Source organism: Triturus cristatus, chromosome 4_1 (genome assembly GCF_964204655.1).
Source record: "Triturus cristatus chromosome 4_1, aTriCri1.1, whole genome shotgun sequence".
NCBI classification, from domain to species: domain Eukaryota; kingdom Metazoa; phylum Chordata; class Amphibia; order Caudata; family Salamandridae; genus Triturus; species Triturus cristatus.
In genome coordinates, this window is record NC_140585.1 from 248468539 (window position 1) to 248493666 (window position 25128).

A 25128-nucleotide genomic window follows, 5' to 3' on the forward strand; every position below is an offset into this window, starting at 1 on the left:
AAGGAAAGAGCAGAGTCACCATAACAAAGTGCTCCAGAACTGGACTGAGCCAGGCCCAGGCCCCCTGGCGCTAAAGAACAAAAGAATCACTGTATAAAAGTAGGAGCCTGGCTCCTAAGAAATCAGAATCCTGTTTACCACAAAGAACCTCTGCCCGACTAGAAGGAGAAGAAGACGCTGGAGGAGCTGGCCTGCTGCTTGCCTTGCTGAGAAAGGAGAGGAAGAGACTTACTGAAAAGACTTTGCTACTTCGTGCTTGAACATTCTCCAAGGGCTTGACCTGAGCTTGCCCCCTGAACTGAACCCCAGGACCAGTGGGTTCTCTGTGCTTTTGCTCGTCCTCCAATTCGAGCCGTGTGTGCATCCCGCTGGAAAGAGACTGCGCCCCTCATCGCCCCTCCTAGGGCCGTGACACTCAGAAGCTTGCCTGCCTCGAACCCGTGAGAGCCCCGCTCCGTCCAGAGCCGCTCTCTGTCCCCGGGCCAGGCCGCCTGCATCCCTGTCACCGCCTGCTACTGGAGCGCGCTGACCGCGCTATCACCCCTCCCGCCGGAAGCCGTCCGACGACTGTGATCTACGCCGGGTCATCCAGCTGCACTGACTGTGCCCTGCGACCCCGCTTCGCTATCCCCGGACATCTCAGGCCGCGCCGCCCCCGCTGTGGAGACCCTCCTGCACCGCCGTGCTAAAGGGTCGCTGGCCGCGCCTGCCTACGTGCCCACACCTGCTGATTGAGGACCCAAGAACACTTCCCAAGCTGAGAGTCGCACCGACCTGTGCCGACTCTCCACGTCACGAAAGAAGTTCCAGTATCGGGCTCGGGGCCCGCAACGCCTTATTTCCCCGTTCGCAGGAGCCGATCTCTGTGAGTACTGGAACCACAAGTAACATTTGCGAGAGACTACAAGGTCTCCATTTGAAACTACGAACAAAGAACATTTGCCTGCTTTATAACCTGGTGGCCTAGCAAAAACGTTATTGGTCTTGTGATAAGTCTGCTGAGATATATATACCTATTTTTACATAAAGAAGCGTATTTTTATATATATCCAAGTCTGGTGTCCGTTTCTGGGGGGATTGATGTATTTACTGTGTGTGTGATTGTAAGTGCTTAACCAACAACGCCTGAGGAATCGCCTTGGCTGCTCACGCCACGCACCTAGAGGGTGAGCAAGGGTCATTCGCGAGGGGTTATCCTGCGCCCTGACGTGGAGGAGAGGGTTCCTGCTTGACACAAGGGCAACCTTGCGCCAACCAGAGATCCCCGACTCTAACATTGTTGGCAGCGGGTGGGATTTCGGATTTGCACTTGTAATTTGCATACAGTGAATTATTAATCACCAGATAGTGAGAGCAGACCAAATAACGCAGCCACAGGTTTGTAATTGTTGAACTTTGTTGAGACATCTGCCATTACTGCAACCATGCCTGGCTCACACTCCGCTGGAAGAGCACTCTCTGTGATTTCTGGAATAGATGAGGTGGATTGGGAGAGACTGGAAGGCTACACGATGGAGCAATTGAAAGGCTACAGTGTAAAATTCAGAGTCCCCCATGCTGGATGCAAGAGGAAGCCCCAGTACACCAAGGCGTTGAAAGCCTGGAAGGAGTCACGAGACCTACGGAATGCGGGGGACATCGTTCCACCCGACAACCTCGTGGAGCCCAGCAGAGTCCTGTCCCCAGAGGAGCTGGCAGACAGGGCAGCAGACAGGGCGCATGCAATGGAGATGGCAAAGTTGGCAGGACAAATGGAAATGGAGAAGCAGAAGTTGGCCTTGGAGGCACAACGACGCCAAATGGATCATGATCTAAAAATGAGGGAGTTGGATCGCAAGATCAAGAGTTTAGACCGCTCTCCCTCTGGTGGCAGCAATATTGAGTTTTACAGTGCTGAGAGAGTAGTACGCACACCCAGAGATGTGGCGCCTGACTTGAAGGAGGGGGTTAACATACACCAGGAGGTTCAAGGGCATGAGGTAGCTCCAGTAGTGCGCAGTATCCCTGAAGGGAATAGGGTAACTGGCGCAGGGGTTCATAGTCCTAGTGGAGGGAGGGACACTCTACTGACTCTAGCTGAGAGGTACAGGGAGAGGGGTTCCCCCAAAATTGAAGTCCTGGTGGGTGAGTGTGAAGACCGCCCAGAAGAGTGTGGGTTGTGGGACAGAGACAGTCAGATACTGTCTTGCCAGTCTCAGGAGAGTGGTGTGGAGTACGTGTGTGAGGCACTGGATGGTGAGGTCAAGGATAGTTTGGTTAACCCTGCTAGGGGGCTGTGTGATCCAATTGTGGGAGAGCATATTGTAAGTCCCTGTTTTCCAGAGCTATGCCAACACCTGTGTGAGGGTGAGTTCTCTGACCGCAGAGAGCCCACATTGGAGGCAGACCTTTTGGTGGATTCCAGAGGGTCTGGAGAGGCATTGGGGAGTGACCCTGTGGGGAGTGGCTCAGGTATCTTCCAACCCATAGTGGTGGAAGTGGTGCAGAGTAGCCCAGCTAGGTCCCATGATAGTGGGAGGGGTGTAGGGGCTCACGTCCTGTCTCAGTGGAGAAGGAGTGAATGTGGGGCTGCATGCCCCCAGGTGCCCGAAACCCAGTCTCAGAGCCTGGATGGTTCTTTAAGGGAACACCAGGCGAGGAGCCTAGGCTGTCCTGATGGGCCGCCCGTTGAGGGTGATCCCCTAGTGTCTGGTGAGCTGGGAGCGTCTGTAAGCAGGCCTCCCTCAGTTCTGGTGTCTGGCAGTACCGCTCAAGTTGGGAGGGTGCAGAGGTCCAGATTGAGGGGTGAGAGGGGGAAAGAGTCCCCAGTGGAAGAACCAGTGGGTCAGGGGCCAGCCAGAAGGGCTGCGTCCCCCGTAAGTGACCATGGTGACACCACTTATGTCCTGGGGGATCTTCAGGCACTGTCAGATGGACAGGGGTCGGGAGATCAGCGCCAGGCAGACTGTCACACGACACATGAGTTCTGTGTCACCCTCAGGGGGGGCATGCGTGCTCCCCGGGAAGTCCTGGTGCGCCAGGCGAGCGTTCAACCGCATGGGTTGGTCCCAGGGTTGGGAAGCCAGGTTCAGGTGTTGTCTGACCTGGAGGGTGGGACTACTGTAATCAGTGTCCTGACCCATGTTGCTTCTGGGGGTACCACGCCAGTTGGGAGTGGGCAGTACTCTGGAAGGGGGTGCAGAGGGAGGGAGTCCTCGCCTCTGACCCCGGCTCAACTGAAGGGTTTAGACCCTAGGTTGGAGGGCCAGGTTCAGGGTGTCCCTCCTGACCTGGACGCCCAGTTGCAGGATAGAACACCTGAACTGGTGGGCGAATTGCGCAGGACACCTGCCCCAGGTGCCCTGGCAATTCTGGAAGGGGGTACCACTCCAGGTGGGAGGGTACAGAGCCCCAAGGAGAAGGACCGGGTGTGGGAGAGGCCACCCCAGTCTTGGGTCCAGCCGCCGGGTACAGTCCTGGGGCTGGTGGGTCAGTGCCAGGATGTCATACCTGACCTGACAAGGGGGAGAATGGACAAAGGGTGCCAAGCACCTGGGGCTACCGCCCCCCGCTCCCTGGCGCCACAGAGGATTGAGAGCCCTGAGAGGCATACGGCCTGGGTCTCATCCCTGACTACTGTCAGTGGCCACTGTAGCATTTTGCTGTCTGTCTGTTGGGACACACCTGTGGGCCAGTTACGGTTAGGTGCTGCACAGGTGGTGTCCACGGGTGAGGAGAAGGGTTCCCCATGGATTGGCTTGGTGGGCCCTGAGAGTATGGACAGAGGGAGTCCGATAGGTTCAGATTGGCGTAGAAATGGAGTCTGCCCCTGCAGTTGCGGGCCAGGTCCTTGTTCTATCGCCCCAAGCAGGGAAGACCATCACGGTGGTGATTGGTCTACCCTGCGTTTCGGCTGGAAGGGGGTTGTGTTGGACTTGGCCCTTTTTGCAGGGTCATCCCTAAACTTTTTGCCTTCCTCCTGTATTTTTTCTGACCTGTTGTTGGCTGTTTTATGACTCTGGGCACCTTACCACTGCTGACCAGTGCTAAGGTGCATATGCTCTCCCTATGGTAAAATGTATACATTGATTGGTGTCCATGTTTGGCTTATTCGGTTTACTATCAGCCCCTAGTAAAGTGCACCAGGAGTGCCAGGGCTTGTAAATGCGAATGCTGCTGGTGGGCCTGCAGCGCTGGTTGCGCCACCCACAGAAAGCGGCCTTGTAAAATGTGTCTAGGGTCTGCCACCGCAGAGCCTGTGCGCGGTCCGGGACCGTCGCGCTGACTGCGCAAGTGCCCCCACTTGCCAGTCCCTAAACCTTCCCTTACTTACATATTAGCCACCCCTCTGGTAGGCCCAAGGGCCGGGTGCATTGTAGGCATAAGGTAGGACATGCCCTGATGTGTGTGGCATGTCTTAGTAGTGAATTACAGCCATTTTCGTTCTTCACTATTGAAGGCTACCTGCTCTCCATAGGCCAGGATGGGCTGCCGGGATCACGCCGACGCTGTGACCCCAGTGGACTCAGAGAGCATGGTAGAAGTGTCAAGTTTAGTATGCCTGAACTCAGAATAATAAAATACTTCTTTTAGTAAAGTTTATTTTAATATCCTGCGTTTGTAAATACTACTTTTAGAAAGTTAGTATTTACTGACCTGGCCATTTCAGTCCGCCTCTGCTGTGTGTGTGTGTTCTGCCTAGCAACAGTAAGGAGCAGGGTTGGGGAATCCCCAGAGACAGGCTAGCTGCCAGGTGGTGGGTAGAGAGATTACACCAGGATGGGTGGGAGGAGTCCACCTTGACTCTTGAATAGACCTGTGCTCTGCCACCACAAAGCCGGCGCCGCCCCCTGTGGAGCGGCTGATGTCTCTGCCCTGCTGCTGAAAGGAAAGAGCAGAGTCACCATAACAAAGTGCTCCAGAACTGGACTGAGCCAGGCCCAGGCCCCCTGGCGCTAAAGAACAAAAGAATCACTGTATAAAAGTAGGAGCCTGGCTCCTAAGAAATCAGAATCCTGTTTACCACAAAGAACCTCTGCCCGACTAGAAGGAGAAGAAGACGCTGGAGGAGCTGGCCTGCTGCTTGCCTTGCTGAGAAAGGAGAGGAAGAGACTTACTGAAAAGACTTTGCTACTTCGTGCTTGAACATTCTCCAAGGGCTTGACCTGAGCTTGCCCCCTGAACTGAACCCCAGGACCAGTGGGTTCTCTGTGCTTTTGCTCGTCCTCCAATTCGAGCCGTGTGTGCATCCCGCTGGAAAGAGACTGCGCCCCTCATCGCCCCTCCTAGGGCCGTGACACTCAGAAGCTTGCCTGCCTCGAACCCGTGAGAGCCCCGCTCCGTCCAGAGCCGCTCTCTGTCCCCGGGCCAGGCCGCCTGCATCCCTGTCACCGCCTGCTACTGGAGTGCGCTGACCGCGCTATCACCCCTCCCGCCGGAAGCCGTCCGACGACTGTGATCTACGCCGGGTCATCCAGCTGCACTGACTGTGCCCTGCGACCCCGCTTCGCTATCCCCGGACATCTCAGGCCGCGCCGCCCCCGCTGTGGAGACCCTCCTGCACCGCCGTGCTAAAGGGTCGCTGGCCGCGCCTGCCTACGTGCCCACACCTGCTGATTGAGGACCCAAGAACACTTCCCAAGCTGAGAGTCGCACCGACCTGTGCCGACTCTCCACGTCACGAAAGAAGTTCCAGTATCGGGCTCGGGGCCCGCAACGCCTTATTTCCCCGTTCGCAGGAGCCGATCTCTGTGAGTACTGGAACCACAAGTAACATTTGCGAGAGACTACAAGGTCTCCATTTGAAACTACGAACAAAGAACATTTGCCTGCTTTATAACCTGGTGGCCTAGCAAAAACGTTATTGGTCTTGTGATAAGTCTGCTGAGATATATATACCTATTTTTACATAAAGAAGCGTATTTTTATATATATCCAAGTCTGGTGTCCGTTTCTGGGGGGATTGATGTATTTACTGTGTGTGTGATTGTAAGTGCTTAACCAACAACGCCTGAGGAATCGCCTTGGCTGCTCACGCCACGCACCTAGAGGGTGAGCAAGGGTCATTCGCGAGGGGTTATCCTGCGCCCTGACGTGGAGGAGAGGGTTCCTGCTTGACACAAGGGCAACCTTGCGCCAACCAGAGATCCCCGACTCTAACACTACTCTTTTTATTCTGCCCCGCATGGCTCATGGTCCCATATAGACCACTGGTACCTTACGCCACAACTACTCTTAGAGGTGCAGGAGATTAACTACCTCCCCCGCACACTATCTGATCATGCCCCAGTGCTGCTCTTGGTAGATTTCCCCACAGTGCCAAAACAGCGCCCATTATGGAAATTTCCTGCATCGGCACTACTCGACCCGGTATTCCATAGTGAAGTGGGCGATGCAATTAGAGAATGTTTTTTGTTGAACGAAGGTACTGTAACCTCACAACTGGTGTTGTGGGACGCCTTAAAGGCATTTATCTAGGGGTCTGTATATCAAAACCAGCCGGTGTACTCCGATCCATACGAAATGACCTTGAGAACATAGAGAAAAAACGAAAGGATATGGACGTGACCACTCAGGCTACATCATCTCTAGAATCTCTGCATGACCGCGCAGCTTTCCTGACTGAAATCACTGAATATTCTGCCCGCAAGGTCAAATACCTCGGCAAATATGCCATGGCCCGAACATATGAAGAGGTTGAGAGGCCTGGTAGAATGCTTGCTCGCCTCCTCTGGCCCCAATACCAATCCGTATTCATCATCCACCTAGACACTGACATCGCATTGACAAGGGGGTCAGACATCACTGAAGCCTTCCTCCATACTATGTTCACTTGTACAAGACACGAGACCCTCCGGTAGGACAGGCATTAACAGACTATTTACAGGACAGCGCAAGTTTCTGGCCTCCCCTATAGACGATGATGAAATCAAACAGGCAATAAAAGGTCTGTCCAGAAGCCGAGCCCCGGGGTTGGATGGTCTCTCGGGAGAGTTTTATAAAGCCTACCAACACGAGTTGGCGCTGCGATTACTGGAAGTATATGACGAAGCCCTACAGAGCGGGTCCAAATCACCAACTATGCGGGAAGCCATTGTGACACTACTGCTCAAACCGGGTAAATCTCCCCGTCAATGCTCATCATACAGACCGCTGTCGCTACTCAATTACGATTATAAAATACTGGGCAAAATATTAGCGACCCGACTAGCATTACAGGTAAATACCACATTATGCCACTATCGGGCTGGATTCAACCTCCAAAAAGGCCTTCGATTTGTTGGAGTGGCCTATTTTATATGCTGTAATGCAAAAATTGTGGATCCCTGTTGGTTTTTTAAACTTAGTCCGCATCCTGTATGCAAACCCTGAAGCCCGACTGAAACTTAATGGTGAAATAAATCAATTCCCTTTATCGCGTGGCACTAGACAAGGATGTCCCCTCTCTCCCCTACTATTTATTATAGCTATGGACCCCCTCCCATGTCACATGCAGGAATGACATCGCCACAGAGGGCTGCAATTACACACAGGTCCACTGGCTGCGTCGTTCTATGCTGACGATATAATGCTATTTGTACAGAAACCGTCTGACAACCTGTCCCCACTCCTGAGGGAAGTAGTCCGATTTGGGGTATATTCTGGATTAGTAATAAACTGGACTAAATCTGAACTTTTCCCTCTCACACCGGCAACTGCACAAGAGGAGTTCGAGTTCCTCCTGAAGTGGTGTACAGAACCCCCCAAGTACCTCGCATTTATCTACACTGCAGTACCCCTGAAGTAATACTACTAAATTATGAACCTGCAGAGGACTGTCTCTCGTCACAGGTTGAAAAATGAATTAAGCTCCCCCTCTCCTTAGCTGCCAGAGTAGCTATATTAAAAATGGTGGTACTGCCACGTTTTTTATACCTCTTCTTAAATATTCCTATCGCTTTAACTACGAACTTTTTCGACACGTGTCGAACGTTGCTTATTCGGCTTGTTTGGGCAAGCAAACAGCTGCATATAAACTGGAACACACTAATTATGCCATACCAGCCCACCCTGGATTTTTGTTTGTACTACCTGGAGGCCCAAACCCACTTTACATATTATTGGTATCACCCTGATGCCCGGCTCCAATATCTCAAGTCCGAGTGTTCTCAAATATACCCCAACTCCCTATCCGCCATATTACTACAGGGACTGCCACGCGCCCCCACTGAGATCCAAACTCTGCCCACGACCTGTTGGGCATGGACCAAACTACAGTGATACCTACAAAAAGAGTCCTTGTGTTTGCCACATTTGCCACTAGCAGACAACCCGTGGCTACCCCCCACTACCAAAGCCCTAAGCAAGAGCACATTAGTCAAACATGGACTTCAAAAAGAGATTTGTTTAAAGATTCACGACCATGCACTGTACCGGAACTCACCACGCACGGGGACGTTACGTACATGGACAGGTTCAAACTACACAGAGTCACAAGATCTCTGATCGGGGTGACACCGAATGGGCTGGTGGAGCCGGAGGAGTTCCTCCCTCTCACGCTCGTCATTACATCACCAGACGACACTCAGTCTCCCCATCTTATACCACTTATCACTATCTCTTCGCCCTATGGCTGGAGACTAAAGCACGAGCAGCCTTGGAAAGAGACCTAGGTGTACCAATAATAGACAGTATTTGGCACTATTGTTGTGCACAGACATGATACATTGCGAATAATCATCGACATAAATGATTGCATTTTAAATATCTACACAGAATCTATATAACCCTGAAACTGCTAGCTAAGAAAGATCCTAGTGCATCACACGCATGCACTAGGTGTGCCAGGGTCGAGGCTGACTTCCCACATATCGCATGGAGCTGTGCACCAATACAACTATACTGGTTGGATATTTTTCAGCGCGTATCTCTTATGGTGGGACAGGTGGTGCAGCCCACACCCTTTATGGCATTGTTGGGCTATGTCCAACCACTTCCAAAAGCTATCCGGAGGTTCACTGCGATAGCTATGCTCATTGCAAAACATCAAATCTCTATACACTGGGGAAGAACACATGTACCGACGGTGAGGGCCTGGCTCCGGGTCATGGTTCACTGTGACACTATGTGTGAACTATACGCCACACTATTACCACCCAACTCCTGCCTGAGACATTTGCCAACCATTAAGGAACTACTTGTTTAATCACCACCTTGATGAAACCTGAGAAGTGCATGTGGTTGCAGATGAGAGGGGTGCTATGTTGGAGCATTGGAAGGTGGAGTGCACTAGAATGCTGAGACTGAGCACGGCTGATATGAAACGAATCTTGGCTCACTGCAGATATTGTCAACATGAGCGTGCCCGATATACCGCACTGCGAACATACTCACTAACTACTGGGGATTTTACTCCCTCCTTTGAGAATTGCCTACGTACCTTGTTTAATTGTTGTACTATTGATGTTCTTCTTTATTGTCGTGAACGTGTATCCGTGCTGTTATGATCTGTACATCATTATGCACTGTTCGTGCGACTGTTACTTTAAAAAGATCAATAAGGAAAGTTCCAAAATCAATAATATCACAGCCAGTCTGAACAGGATGTAGTCAACACCTGTTTCATCTCATGGATAGTATCCCACCGACTTCATCAGGGATACAAAAAAAACAAGCAACATCAGTAACTATTTCATTCACCTACTCCTACTGGAGTTAGTGTAAAGTGAAATGACACGAGATGACTCAAAGGAAAGAAAACGATAAAAGAAAACGAAGAATCGTGATTTGTAATCAGTCACACGTGAAAGAGGGTAAAAGATTTCTTTTTTTATAAAGAATCAGAAGAGTGAACGTTTACAAAAAGAAGGTCCAAAGCAGTCTTAGAATGATACCCTAGTGCAACTCGAAATAATGTGCCAAGTTCAAGCTACCAAGAGTACTGTCCAAGTGAACACTCAATAGGTTCCAAGTAACAATTATGACCCATTAGTAGTCAACCATCAATGCACCCAACTTTAGCTTACCTAATAATTCTCAGTCAAAAGGAATCTTTAGTTATTGATCAAAAGAGTCTCTGAAAGCACCTAAGTAGTTAGTAATTACTGTCACTAAAACCATTCTCATACGTAATACTCAGAATACAAGTTTAGACATTATTATGTATTAATTAGTTCCCACCTATGTCTCAGTATTCAATCCAATATTTCTCATTATATTCTACCCACTATATCACCGTTCAAATATCTGTAAGACCTAATCCGCACTGTATTTCAAAAGGGCGAAAACCAAGGACCAAAGATGAGAAAACATATGTTTGAATTAATATATATATATATATATATATATATATTTCAAATGTAACTGTGCGTAACATCCAGCCATTAGCAATCCTTAGTGCTTCACAATTTGAAAAACATTAAACTCTCTACCATCGGGAGCACGTTTCAAAGTGTGTAACTAAAAGTCGGTAACTTGATTCAGGTTACCGTGCGGACCGGGGGACATGCAATAATAAATTAGTCAGATGCGCCGTCTGGTAAATAATTTACTCATGTCAGCAGCAACATCACTCAGCCAATCAGTGAAAGAAAAAATTAACACCAATCCCCATGTTCAATAAGCAGCATTTTGTCGGAGGACTTTCGGTGACACTTGACCTTTGTAACTAAACTCACAGCAAAAACCACAAGATGACTACAAAATTTAAAAGCATGTTTATGGCTCGTTCTGTTTCTAGATTCCTGCACGCTTATTTTGGGGGTTCTGCAGCAAACCAAGCACCCCTACTTCAAGAGCCCCTGTTGGAGGATTCATAGAATTTGATTGAAAAGAGAGAAAATTGAATCATAAATTAACCATATATTAGACACAGAGTAGAAAGAAGGAAATTCCCAAAGTCTGACATCGGGCTAGTATTTTCACACACCAGAAATAAGGGAACTATTTGACTATTTTGAAGATCTCACAGGGTGAATAAAAGTCAGAACTTCCTTCTGATAACTTGTGAAAGCTTCACAGTATTTAATTTTAGTATATTTAATAGAAACAAATAGCTGTTCCAAAATACATTCAGGCAACATGACTATCAAATAAGCATATGGCATTGTGTTTTAATGCGGTTCGCTCTTATTGTCTATTTGATGTCACTCAGAACCCCTCAGTGAAAAACATCCCCATAATTCACTGTTACCCATCTATAATTCTATATATAATTTTGCTCTTCTGTGCCCACACGTGGGTCCTATCCTTGCTGCACTTTTAGGACTTTAGTTGCTCCTCTCTGACGATGCCCAGCCAAACAGATATCAGTCTGGGCTTGTTTTTCTTCCTGTGCAGAAGGGACATGCTCCAACAGTTCGGAATGAACTGTTCATATTCATATTCATGCTAAGGTTGGTCTCTGAAGTGGCACAACAATCACAGAAACAAGGGACTGGAATCTAGTTTAGAGTAATTATCAGTCAGGGACATTAATCCTGTTATCTGTTATCCAGAAAGTTGGCCCCTAGAGAAGGAGACAAAGGATGAAGGACAAAAGTTGAAACTTTCAGCTTTTGTCTGGTGTAAGGTGTCCCTTCCTACTGATACATGTTTACAGTAGAACAGAAACAGGCTGTATGTGCCTCAGGTCTTCTAATGCAGGAGGTGTTTGCCTTTTCTTGGTTCCATGTGTGCCCCTGACGTTGTAGGAATTCAGTATATAAGCTGAATCTATCAAACACAGACTCGAGAAGAGTGGACTCGTACTATAATCCCGCCCAACAACTCCCCTTCATTTCAGATGATTGCCTGCAAGATTGCTTAGACTCATGCTGCTTATTAATAAATGTGCCAACTTTGCAGAAAAGGTTTGAACTCTGTTGAAATAAAAAAATCAGCTATCATCCCTTTGTCGCCCCACTATTCTAGGACTGAATTTGTGAACTATCTACCCAAGTATTTAAAATACATTTCTACACTGAACCATAAACAGTATGCTAACCTTCTACCACTCTCCCTTAAGTGGGATGCAGAGGAGATGCAGTGCTAAACAAATGATCATTTAAAAGGGGTAGAGACCTCGGGCCTCCATGTGGTTCAGAAAGAATCACTCAAGAAAAAGTTGAGTGGTTCCATCACAATGCACTTCAGCTGGTCTCAGATATCCTTGGGTGTGAAAACCATTTACAGTCACCCTACATCAGATGAGCACCGTTAAAGAGGATCATCGTATTTCTTAAAGGAACAATACTTACTTTCCTGTGCCTACTACCCCTCCTAGGGTATAAGTCATTGACTAAGACTCACCAGTCATTACTGTCCTGGGCTTTTCTTTCAATCTGACTCCAGGTGTAACCCATCTACTTCTAGTCAGACTCCAGGCCTCAGTCCCAGATGTTTCTTGGCCTTCCACTTTCCCTTTTCCCTTGAGGGTTCCAGGTCAGGGCTTGCCTGGTGGTGTTTGATGCAGGCTTGTGGAAGGTGTGACCCATCCAGCCCCAGCGTCTTTTCAAGAATTCTTCATGAGCAGGAGTTGGAAAGTCTATTGCCATATGTCATTGATGCTGATGGTGTTTGGTCAGCGGATCTGAAGGATTTTCCTCAGACCGGTGTTGATGAAGGTCTTGACTTTGTTGGTGGTGGTCAACGTTTTCCTCCAAGTTTCTACTCCGTACAGAGGGACCAATTTTATGTAGATGTAAAAGAGCCTGATCGTGGTTTGCAGCTTTAGGAACTTGGAGTTCCAGATACTCTTTAAATAAATGAAGGCAGACCTTGCTTTGCCGATTGTTGCCTTGATATTAGCATCCGTGCCTCCCTGCTTGTCTATGAGACTACCCAGGTAGGTGAAGGCCTCAACTTCGTCCAGTGCATCAACTGCAAGAGTGACTGCAGTTGTGCTGGCCGTGTTAGCCTTCAGGATCTTGTTTTTTTCCCTTTGGATGTCGAGGCCAAGTTGTGCTGATGTGGCTGCCACATTGTCATTCTTTGCCTGCATCTGCAGATGGGTATGGGAGAGTAGGGTCAGGGCATCTGCAAAGTCCCAGGTCATTGAGCTTCATCCAAGGTGCCCACTGGATCTCATTTCTTCTCCTCGCTGTTAACGTTTTCATGATCCAGTCTATGGCCATCAGGAAGAGAAAGGTAAGAGCAAACAACCCTGGCAGACTCTAGTCATCACTTGGAAGGCTTTGTGAGTTGTCCAACATGGACTATCTTGCAGGTCATTCCCTCGTAAAAGTTACTGATGATTCTTACAAGTTTATCTGGCACATCACAGTGGTGGAGGACTTCCCAAAGGGTCTTTCTGTCAAGGCGGTAGAATGCCTACTTTTAGTCAATGAAATTGACATAGAGGGGAGGCAGTTCCATTTCATCGACTGCTCAATGATGATGAGAAGTGTTGCAATCTGGTCTGTGCAGCATCTATCTTTGCAGAAGCTAACTTTCTGGTCTTGCTTGTCTTGCAACGGAGCGTTGACTTGTTCCTCCATTCTGTTCAGGATGACTCTGTTGAACATTTTGCCTGGAATTGATAGAACAGTTATCCCTGTGTAGTTTGTGCAGTTACTCAGGTCACCTTTCTTAGAGATCTTGATGAGATATCCCTCCTTCCAGTCTGATAACACCATTTTCTCTTCCCGAGTCTTACAAACATGGAGTAGAGCATGTCTACTGATGTTTCAATGTCTGCCTTTTATGCTTCTGCAGGAATGTTTTCAGGTCCTGCTGCCTTCCCATTTCTCAGATGTTTGATGGTTTGCTGTATTTCTTCCTTGGTTGGTCTGTTGCAGTCTATTGGCAAGTCCTTGTCGCGCTGGTTGCATGTCTGGTGGAGACTGCGGCATAGGCTGGTTCAGCAGTTCTTCAAACTGTTCAAAGAAACAGTGCTTTTTGCCAGTTGATTGCCAGCACATGCATCAACAATCATGCCTATGCTTGCCTCAAAATGTTTGGATTGGTTTTATTAAAGAAAAGCAAACAAAAGGAGATGACAGACAGAGCGCTGAAACTTTTCAGACACTCACTGCCAAAGACAGATCTGGGTTGAATCCATCATCGTTCTTTAGCTCACTTTGCCACCCCAGTTCAGACACAGCTATATGCAAATCAGTCTTGACCCTGTGCCTCATGGATGGGAACAGTCCAGCCTGAACTGCCAAGCCATTTCTTCCCTGGACCGGAAACAAGCATCCTGGGACCGGTTTCGGGCTAACAGCCCTCATCAGCCAGGCTAGCTTGAATCCAGTGGCAAAGTGAGCAAGGGACCCACGTCTGGGCATACCCTGCCAACTTAGGGCGAACAAAGCAAACAGAAGGAGATGATGGACAGAGCAATGAAACTTTTCAGACACTCACCCCCAGTCACAGATCTGGGTTGAATTCATCATCGTTCTTTAGCTCACTTCGCCACCCCAGTTCAGACACAGCTATATGCAAATCAGTGTTGACCCAGTGCCTCATTGGTACAGTCCAGCCCGAACTGCCAAACCATGTCTTCCCTGGACCGGAAACAAGCATCCTGGGACCAGTTTCGGGCTATAAGCCCTCATCAGCAATGCTAGCTTGAATCCAGTGGCAAAGTGAGCAAGGGACGCACGTCTGGGCATACCCTGCCAACTTAGGGCTAACAAAGCAAACAGAAGGATATGATGGACAGAGCGGTGACACTTTTCAGACACTCACCCCCAGTCACAGATCTGGGTTGAATCCATCATCATTCTTTAGCTCACTTCGCCACCCCATTTCAGACACAGCTATATGCAAATCAGTGTTTACCCTGTGCCTCATTGGAACAGTCCAGCCCGAACTGCCAAGCCATGTCTTCCCTGGACCGGAAACAAGAATCCTGGGACTAGTTTTGGGCTATAAGCCCTCATCAGCCAGGCTAGCTTGAATCCAGTGGCAAATTGAGCAAGGGACCCACGTCTGGGCATACCCTGCCAACTTAGGGTGAACAAAGCAAACAGAAGGAGATGATGGACAGAGCGCTGAAACTTTTCAGACACTCACCCCCAGTCACAGATCTGGGTTGAATCCATCATCGTTCTTTAGCTCACTTCACCACCCCAGTTCAGACACAGCTATATGCAAATCCGTCTTGACCCTGTGCCTCATGGGAACAGTCCAGTCCGAACTGCCAAGCCATGTCTTCCCTGGACCGGAAACAAGCATCCTGGGACCGGTTTCAGGCTAACAGCCCTCATCAGCCAGGCTAGCTTGAATCCAGTGGCAAAGTGAGCAAGGGACCCACGTGTAGGCATACACTGCCAACTTAGTGCGAACAAAGCAAACAGAAGGAGATGATGGACAGAGCGCTGAAACTTTTCAGACACCCACCCCCAGTCACAGATCTGGGTTGAATCCATCATCGTTCTTTAGCTCACTTCGCCACTCCCGTTCAGACACAGCTATATGCAAATCAGTCTTGACCCTGTTCTTCATGGGAACAGTCCAGCCCGAACTGCCAAGCCTAGACCAGAAACAAGCATCTTGGGACCGGTTTCGGGCTCACAGCCCTCATCAGCCAGGCTAAGTTGAATCCAGTGGCAAAGTGAGTAAGGGACCCACGTCTGGGCATACCCTGCCAACTTATGGCGAACAAAGCAAACAGAAGGAGATGATGGACAGAACGCTGACGAGGATCTCGTGCTCTCCATGCTACTGGAGTCATGTGCATCATGACTTGTACACACATCATAACACTGACAAGTAGTTTTATTTACTGCTCTAACATGACAAATGGTCATGTTAGGTTGGTGAATTAAAATATTAGAAAAAACATAAAACAAGATGTGCCAAGTTTGAAAAGGAAGCAAACACAGGCACTCCTAGGTTGTACTTAAAGCAAAATTTTAAAAAAGAGTACGCTTAAGCATGTGGTAGAAAAAAACAACTTATCAGAACGCTGAGAGGTCTGAATGCTCCTGGGAAGAACAAACACTAGAAAAGGGAGGTAAGCTATCCAACCAGAAGAAGGGAAGTAAGATAAACAACAAGACTATCCAATCATGACAAGGGATCTGCCCCGAAGCCCCCCCTCTAAGTATTTGTGACATATTAAAGACAATAGTTCTGGCCAATTGACCACTAACGCTGTCTGCAACCAAGACCTAAAAAGCAACAAATCCATTGGATCTCCACCCATGGCATACTTGATCTGCAAACATCAGTTTGTTCCTTCAAGCACTCATATTTACTACAGTCACACATCATTAGATTCTGCCTCATATGGGTCGCCGTTGCTGGGGATGCAAAGGGGCCCGTCTGCCGCCACTGCCTGCCGCCTGCTGCTTCAGGTGGACTCCATCTCCCACCATCCTTCGCAGTGCGCACGTCGCGCATCGCATCACCGAGCGCCAGGAGGCACTGAAAAGGGGGCTGAAAGAGGCCGTGCTGGGCAACACCCCTTACTCCAGTCTAGGAGAGAAGGTACTGTCGCATCTGACGTTGCATACGCACATGGACCGGGTCCCCTAAAACTGAGTCAGGATCCTAAAAAGATCGAATCTGGTAGAGCACAGGGACAAATCTGAGGAGGTCGTGTTGGTATTGTTTACTATTTGGGAACTGTGCCGTGCCTTGTTTAAGTTTTTGCGCAATTTACAATGAACAAGCGAAAATCTCTTACTGGGAAGGGGGTGGTGGGAACTTTAGACGCTTTTTTAACAAGGGCAGAGTCAGCACTAATTAATGAAATATAGTTTACTGAGCGTAGGCTCTCATTGGACCCACAAAATCATACAACCTTCCCTGTAGACTTTTCCCCAGCTGCAAAAAGCCCCTACAATAGTGACCTACTTACAAACTCAGCGTCTCAGTCGATTTTGGAGGTCTCAGAGGATGTGGCCTTAATAGAGAACCCAGAGATCTGCAATAAGATGCCTAGAATGAATGTGACCACAAGAGGCCAAAAGGCCAAATCCACTGATTGTGATAGTCTTACCCCCCCCCCCCCCCACCCAAAAAGGGAAAAGGACAGTGTGTAAATAAAGAAAGAAAACCTGTAAAAAGCCAGGCCAATAAAAGTAAGCCTGCGGGAAACATATCACAACAGCAATCGGATCAGGTTCCAACTACAAGTGGTCAAGAAAGTTTACATCCTGGTCATCAGTCGGATACTGGGTGGGAGGACTTTTGGTTGAAACTTGAATCGATTGAGGGATCTATGCTGGACCCATTAAAACATATGTTAACACAAATTGATATCAGGCTGACAGTATTGGAAAGTCTAATGAATACCAATACAGTGGCTTGTAGCCGCTGTAGTCATGTAGCCCACCACAGCTCGAATAGAGTGACGTCGGGTAATCATCATTTGAATGAGAGTGGTTTTGCCCGACAGCAGCAGATACAGCCAGTTATGAGCACCATAAATGCCCCGATTAGCTCAGAGTTGCCCAGAGTAAATGCATCAAACACTTCCCATGTTCAATTACAGGCAACCAATTCCAAACAAGGCACACTACTGGGTACAGGGAAAGGGAGGGGGGTAGAGGATCCAATGCAAACAGCTGATGTGGCCAGCAAGCCTGCAAACATAACAGGTAACGCAATATCAGGACAGGATTGTCCATTAGAAATTAGGAACTTGCACCTCCCGCCCGAAGCAACACCATGCACGGTAGTCTTAGCGAACGTTCCCCCACTTCCAACTGGTATAGTAGAACATTGGTCTAATTTGAGAAATAAGTCGCTTCATCTCCTGGGAGCAAGGACCGGGCTCACTAACATCCTATTTACTGAACTCAAAATGGCTAGAAGAATTGCCTGGGTAGGAGGGTCTAGTAAATCCTTGCCAGGAGACTGCATAGTCCTAACATTTGGTTCACCTAGCCTGATTCAAACGATATTGGAGAGAGCTGGATCCAGGTATGTCTCTACACAGGGAATAAATTTTCTACCATTGGGTTTTTTCTATCAATATTTCTGGTGTCCATTGTATCCCGTGGCGACAGAAAATTTGTCTGGGGGGGGGGGGGGGGGTCAACAAAGATTCCCTATTCAAACTAGTAATCGTTTTGAAGCTCTTAGCTCTCTGGGGGAAATTGACTGACTGAATGCGGGGGTGTATCAAAATATTGAGGTAGGAAGGACCATCAGGGAGGTTTCTACAACACCAGCGAGAAGCAATAAGGTGCTCGAAGTTAGTAACCAGCAAAGATCAGGGGGTGAGAGAGCGAGGGGTCTAGAGTATGGTAATGAGGCATCATCACCTCCAAACTCCGTCCTTGATATGCAGACACTAGAAACGATACACACTGGTGTCAGTAATAACTCCAGGTATCCTCAATTGCCCCAGTTATCGAATGGTGACGCGCCTACCTGTGATATCATCTCCTGGAATATTGCGGGGCTGCAGTCGAAAAAGGATGATCCAGAATGGCACAGGTTCATTCAAGATAGAGACATAATAGGCTTACAGGAAACCTGGACCAACGAACCATATCATATTAGCGGTTTTAAAACCTTTAATACACCGGCAGTGAAGGGTTTAGAGGGCAGGCTTAAGGGCGGTCTAGTCTGTACATCTCAAACAAATTGGCAATTACTATAGTTCAGGCACTCCTGAGGAGTAGTTTTTATCAGATGATAAAGGTATCTACAACTACGTACCAATGTATAATACTTGTACATTTTTATAATAATGTGATCCCAACAGAATTAAGTCAGGTTTTAAAAAATGTAAGTGAGGATTTAAAAAAGAATTGTAATGCTAGTCCTGCTAATACTACGATAATAATGATGGGCGACTTTAATTGTTCAACGTGCCCTCTGGATGATAAGAGATTATGTGGCCACTTATATGAGGAACCAACTCATTTAACTCACTTTTGTCACTCCCCGGCAGGAGAATTGTTTAATGAACTTCTAACTATAAACAACTTAGGTTTTGTGAATGAGTTTATGGATCCCCCAGTAATGATGCCATATACCTATAACAGAAGAGGTGTATCCACAATCGATTATATACTAGCCTCCCATAATCATGTTCTGAGACTACTTTCCTTTGGGGGTCGACCAGATTCCACTTAGTGACCATTTTCCTCTACATTTGGTTATTGCTCTACCCATAAAGAAGGCACTTATTACAAATAAGGACAGTGAGGAAGCGGGTGAATTGGAATTACATAAGACTAATGGGTATTCACTTAAATGGTCCAAGGTGGATCCCAATGAAATCACTAGATCCCTTGTGGTTAACTGCAAGTCAGAAATTGATATCTGTCTGACTGAGTCAGCACCTGCTAAAAGTATAATAACATCTTATGCTGAAATATCGAACACCCTCAAAAAATTACTATTAGCACAGCATTGTAAGAATAACAAGGAACTAGGCTGGTTCAATCCAAGATGCACTCGAGCCTATTCCAATTTAAAAGCAGAATTACATAGGCAACCTAGACTAATGGATAATGTTAGACTCGCAAGATTGGAATATCGTCAGGCAATAAAGGAAGGGAAGAATACCTTGAAAAACTAAGCTTGGGAAGCCCTTCATACAGCTGCAGTAACGAAGGATAGTGCATCTTTTTGGAGGGCAGTGAAGACACCATTCTTAGTCACACACGAGGGTCCTTCAATAGCCATAGCTATAACAGAGGAAGAATGGATAACCCACTTCGAACAGGTATACAACGGTACTGAAACTTCCTATAGTGGGTCTGATGATGTTCTAGAGAATGACCATTTAAATATCAATTTAATTTTCACATTAGATTAAGTGATCAGAGCACTTCATGGGAGTCAGACTGGTAAAGCACCTGGCCTGGATTGCATCCCTATAGATTTGTTTAGATTCAATATTGCACTATGGGGGCCCATCATCACGCAGGTTATCAACGCAAGCTGTCAAACAAAATTGCCTGAAACTTGTGGTGGGTCAATAATAGTGCCAATTTTTAAAAAAGGGGATCGTCAGAAACCAGGCTGCTATAGACCGATCTCCTTATTATACTCAATGGTGAAAGTGGTGGGCTGTGTGATTTTAGAGCGTTTGCAGGATTGGTCAGTAGAAAGTAAGATCTTAACCGACCTACAATATGGTTTTCAGAAAGGACTTGGAACCACTGAGCAGTGTTTAAATCTGGCCTTTCTTATTGGAAAGTACACGAGGGCAAAAAACAGTAGATTTTACATGGTCTTTGTAGACCTAACTGCAGCTTTTGACTCGGTAAAACATGCAAGATTGTGGGAAGTTCTTGAGGACTTAAAAGTAGATCCTCAAATTATTGTCTTCTTAAGGAATCTTTATAGCAAGGCATCAGCTTGTGTATGTTTTGGAAAAGGGGGGGGAACGTACAGCTGACTTTCCCCATGTAGCAGGCCGACCCATCCCGGTACTTCTTTATGCGGACGACGCAGTTATGTTGGCAAGAACACAAATTGCTCCCCAAAGGTTCCTCAATGGTTTTTGTGTTTTTATGAAGGATCTAGGCCTCAGTATCAACATCTCTAGGACATATGTAATGAGATGTGGCTGTGGACCTATACGAGTGAAAGACATCCTTGTCGAGGGGCAGAAATTAAGCTCAACTAAGAGTTTTTCATATTTGGGCATTATGTTTACTAACAACGAATCATGGGCCCAAACTATAACTGCTAAAAAACGGATGCTCATCCGGACAACAAATGCTTTGGTGGGGTTTTCTAAGAAACTGGGCAGGAAACCCCCGGTGGAGCTGATACAAATCTATAAGGCAAGGTGTATCAGCTCCACATTGTGGGGTCTGGGGACTAGAAAATATGTCACAGCTGCAGCAAGTGGAGAATTCCTTTCTAAGATTTATATTGTCCATCCCCCCGAGCACAACAAGTTTTGTATGTCACGAAGAACTGGGCGTCCCTTTTCTATCTGACCTAATTAAAATAGAACCAATACTATTATGGCATAGTATTTGGATTAAGGAGCAGACCCAGTTAAACCGGGATATACTCGCTGATTGTCTCAAACTAGATGGAGCCTTAAAAATACCATGGATCAGCTATATTCGTGATTTTATGACTAACTTAGGGCACCCTGAGTATTTTATAAATCCGAGCTCCTTACAGAAAATCTCACGGGAAACATTAAAAAGAGAGGGGCTCTGTATGTTAGAAGATGCTAGATTGCCCAGTGAACTCATTAAGCCCACTGTTAGCCATCATCAAATGATTTTAACGACTTTTGGAATGGAGCCATACCTGTCTCATGTAATTGTTACTTTTGACAGAATGTTATTGGCTAGATGTAGGTTAAACACATTCCATAGAATAGTGTTGTGGCCCAAGATGAATGATTGGTCGAGACAACTCCCATTGTGTTCTTGCGATAATCAATCATGCCAGACTACAATCCACACCGTCTTTTTTTGTAAATTTTATCGTGAACTAAGAAAAGTTTGGCTGATCTCGCTTCTAAAATCTTACGGGCTAAGACAATGTCGTCCTGCTTTTTTAAAACTTCAATTACTGGATAGTGTTCATGTAGTATGGAGACTTGCAATGTTCTTAAAGAGAGTATTCTTTTTGAGGAAAAGTTTAACTACCATTGACGAATTATAACCTCTGATCGAATGGTTTTTGACTTTTTATGTATTAACATTGCATACTATATGAAAGCATTTTACACAACATGATAGCTGCTAGTTTGTAATCTCCATTTTTATTGAATATAAATGTGAATATATTTTTAATTTGTGCTTTTATGATTGTAAATTTGTAACAATGTAAAGTTTTATGATGATGATGATGCCTCATATGTCTAAGTATCATGAACAAATACCAACAGTATCCACCTTGAGTCAGGAGTAATTACCGAATGTAGGTTTGGTCTTCTTATGCCCAAGATGCCCAACTCAAGCCAATGGTGCCCCAATATGTAGAGTTAGTTAACATATTCAGAGGCATCATTTAGCCAAGGCTAACTATCATTATACCAGGAATAGTCATGGCTATTCCTACGATGACCACAGCAAGCCAAATTTGATTTCCATATGCCTGGCTCACCTGAAATGGGGGATAGGGACCATAATGGCAAGGATACTTACAATATGTCAAGGCCACCTTTAAACCAGGATGCCACCTAAGTATCTGAGATATTTGGGATATTTTTCAGAATTGGTAAACTAATTCAGGACCAATAGTTGTCTCATTAAGTTTGCGGGTCCTTTTACCATCTAAGTCAATGTTTAAATTCTAGTATCTTGTTGGTCTCCTAGCCAAATGTAAGATATAGTAAGAGATGGAGGTTCAGGGCAAGGCAGCAATCTGAATGGATTAGGTGCCTTGCTTCCTGTAGGAGGAATAAGATGGCCTATAAATAACTAACAGTGTTGGACCAAATTGAAATAAATATTAGCAATTTATCCCTGCATATTTATTAAATGTAAAGGATAATATTGACTGAATGATCATTTATTTTGATTGGTAAACTGCATTGACAACCTATTTTTAGATTCAGCTTACGATATGACTTTATTAAATTGACCGTTATAATCAGAAATGTCTATTACATTTTTCAAATCCATATTCTACATCATATCCTTTCTGTGAATGCCTTTTAGCCAGGATTTCAAGAAAAATGTCATGTTATTCAGCTCCTGCATACCTGTTGGAATTGATACCTCATTACTCCCGACCAGAGACCTCTGCACAAAGTCTGCACATTTTCTCACTTAAAGGTCCTCCCAGAGGATAATATACAGTGGCAGGACCCTAAATGCACAAGGACAGAGACTCTGAAACATCCTCAACCCACCCATGCACTATCTGAGGTTCTGGAAGCTCATGCAATGGAAGGCTTCAGATTTGCCTTTAATTAAAACTCAACCTGGAAAGGGTATTGTCGAAGAGTATTAGGCATGGCCACTGATCCTGCCTAGACACCAACAGCAGCAGCAATCAAGCAATGCTTCTCTATCAGACAGCACTCTGAATTAACTGAGAGGCAACACACGGAAATAGACAAAATGCCTTCATGAATAACTATGATCAAGCAGTGTATATTCATTTGGCAAAACAGACTTCAAAGTATATGAGGAAATATAATTGGGTCTACAAGAAATTGTGGGCTAGCAGATAAAAAAACAGATGTTATTTGGTCTCCAGCAAATCTTTCTGCCTTGAATGAATGGAACAATGTATTATCTCCAGAACAGTGGTAATCAGTGGAATACATTTATTAGGCTTCACCACTAAAGTAGTTTCATTTGTACACATTCTACTCTTGAAGATGTAGACTCTACCTATGAACATGTCTATTTGGGCTGGTAGGAGATTCTGTTAACTATGTTTCCTTTTCTTAACCTTGCTTGGTATAATACATGTTAGATCTGCATTCCATTACTAAGGATTTATAGACCGAGAAGAGGAGGAATTGTGTGAGGTTTACTGTCTCAACAATGGTAGGATGAAAGGGTGAGTAATTTTTGGTCCACAGGCCTCAGGTCCTGATATTACCAACTATAATGCTACCTTCTGCATCGTAGGATTAGGATTGGTATTAGGAAGAACATGACAGAATAGAAAACTCATCCAAAACCTGAAGGCTCCACTAAACCCAACACCTCTAACCTAAGCTAAGAGGAAGTTTGGAGGTGTTTTCCTTTGCATGAAGGCATGGATATAGGAAATATGCATATCTGGTGTTAAGTGAAATAAAGAAAATATAAGAGATATATTATTTGCATATTTATGTTTATATACCACACAATTACTAACTGTAAGAAGCACTTTTAGGCTGGGAGGAGGAGAGAGTTTCCATTTTTGTATTTTTCCGTAAGTGGCAAGAAGTGTCTCTTAACCGATTTCTAAATTCCATTATGTAGAGTGTAATAAAGCCTTTAAAAGAATTAAATATATATATTTTAACACTGGCAAAAATGTACCAGGGCTTGGTGACTTAATTACTGGAAGCCTGCACAGAGGCTCACTTTGTGGCAGTTAATTTGGAGAACATGGAAACCAAAGCTTAATGTCATGCAATATAATGTGTCTTTTGAATGTAAAGAAAGTATTGGATGACAGTATTGTGGATTAAATCTTTACAATATAGTGTCACTTTTGCACATGGCAGCCTAATGTCAATTACAGTTCTTACACAGATGAATGTGTAGCTATTTGAAGCTTGCTGTTACCTTAGTTGGGGCTTCTATGCATGTCTATCAATTGCCGAAAAACATAACTGATACTTTGATATTAATGTGCTAATTTATGTTTGCCTTCTAATAGGCACACAAGAGGAGCGAGGGATTCTAGCGTGGAAGCAAGTCCATGAGGATGAATCTGCTGACATCCTGGATACTGAGGAAATCTACAACCTTCCCTTTGGCATTGGCACCAGGTTCTGCACAGGATCTTGGACTCGGTACCTCCCATTTTGTCCCAGACCCAAGAAGCAAGACCACAGAAGCAGCATTCAGCAGGAGGACAGCCATGACCAATCAAAAGACAAAGAAAAAGAGACCAGGCACTGACTCACAGTGCATCAACAGTGACAATCAGCCCAACTGGTTGACTATACCTCTGAGATGCAGTTAGTGAATGCATCCCACCCAAAAACTGACCAAACACAAAACTGGATCTATCCAGGATTGATAAAACAGACTCAACGTGTGTGATGGCTCAGTTGTTCTTCCCATGTCAATAATAAAGTAGACTGCACTGATATCTAGCACTGACTAAATAGATCATGAAATAATTTTACAGTGAGCTGTTGAAAAGGTGGGATAAAAGAAGTGTTTTATGCTGGAACTCAGACCCCAAATAGCTCCTTTTCTACATCAGTTCATCTGAGAGTGTTGTAAGCTGTGGGTTCATGCAAACTGTGTCCAAAGAAACTGTAATGTTGTGGATGGCTCAAAGCCAGATAAAGATGCTTTTATAAATAGCAAATGGATCAGAGGGGAATTAAATTGTGTTTTGTATACAAACATAATGCAGTATTTTGCCTTCCTTAGTGTTTTCCCCTGTTGAATATCTTTTTTTTTTTAACTTATTTTTTATCAAGCACAGCACCAAGGATATCTGTAACAGGTGTCATGCACATACATCTACATTTCAATAATTGTGTTGTTACAATAAAATAATGACATGACATCCCTTCTTCCGCCGCCCTCACTACTGAGTCGACTGGGTTCGAAGAGCAGTGCATTTTGAACGTGCTCTCGAACATGTATACAATAATACAATAATAATAACAATAATCAA

General features: G+C 45.9%; 1 protein-coding gene across 1 annotated transcript in view; it reads left to right on the plus strand.

Moving 5' to 3' along the window:
* Window positions 1–24851, plus strand: part of LOC146854203 (solute carrier family 23 member 1-like) — a 411177-nt gene extending 386326 nt beyond the window's left edge. The window contains exon 12 of the mRNA XM_085651985.1: window positions 24151–24851. Within this exon, the coding sequence (XP_085508111.1) occupies window positions 24151–24395 (245 nt within the window). The 3' untranslated portion in view covers window positions 24396–24851. The remainder of the gene's footprint in view (window positions 1–24150) is intronic.
* The last annotated feature ends 277 nt before the right edge of the window (window positions 24852–25128 follow it).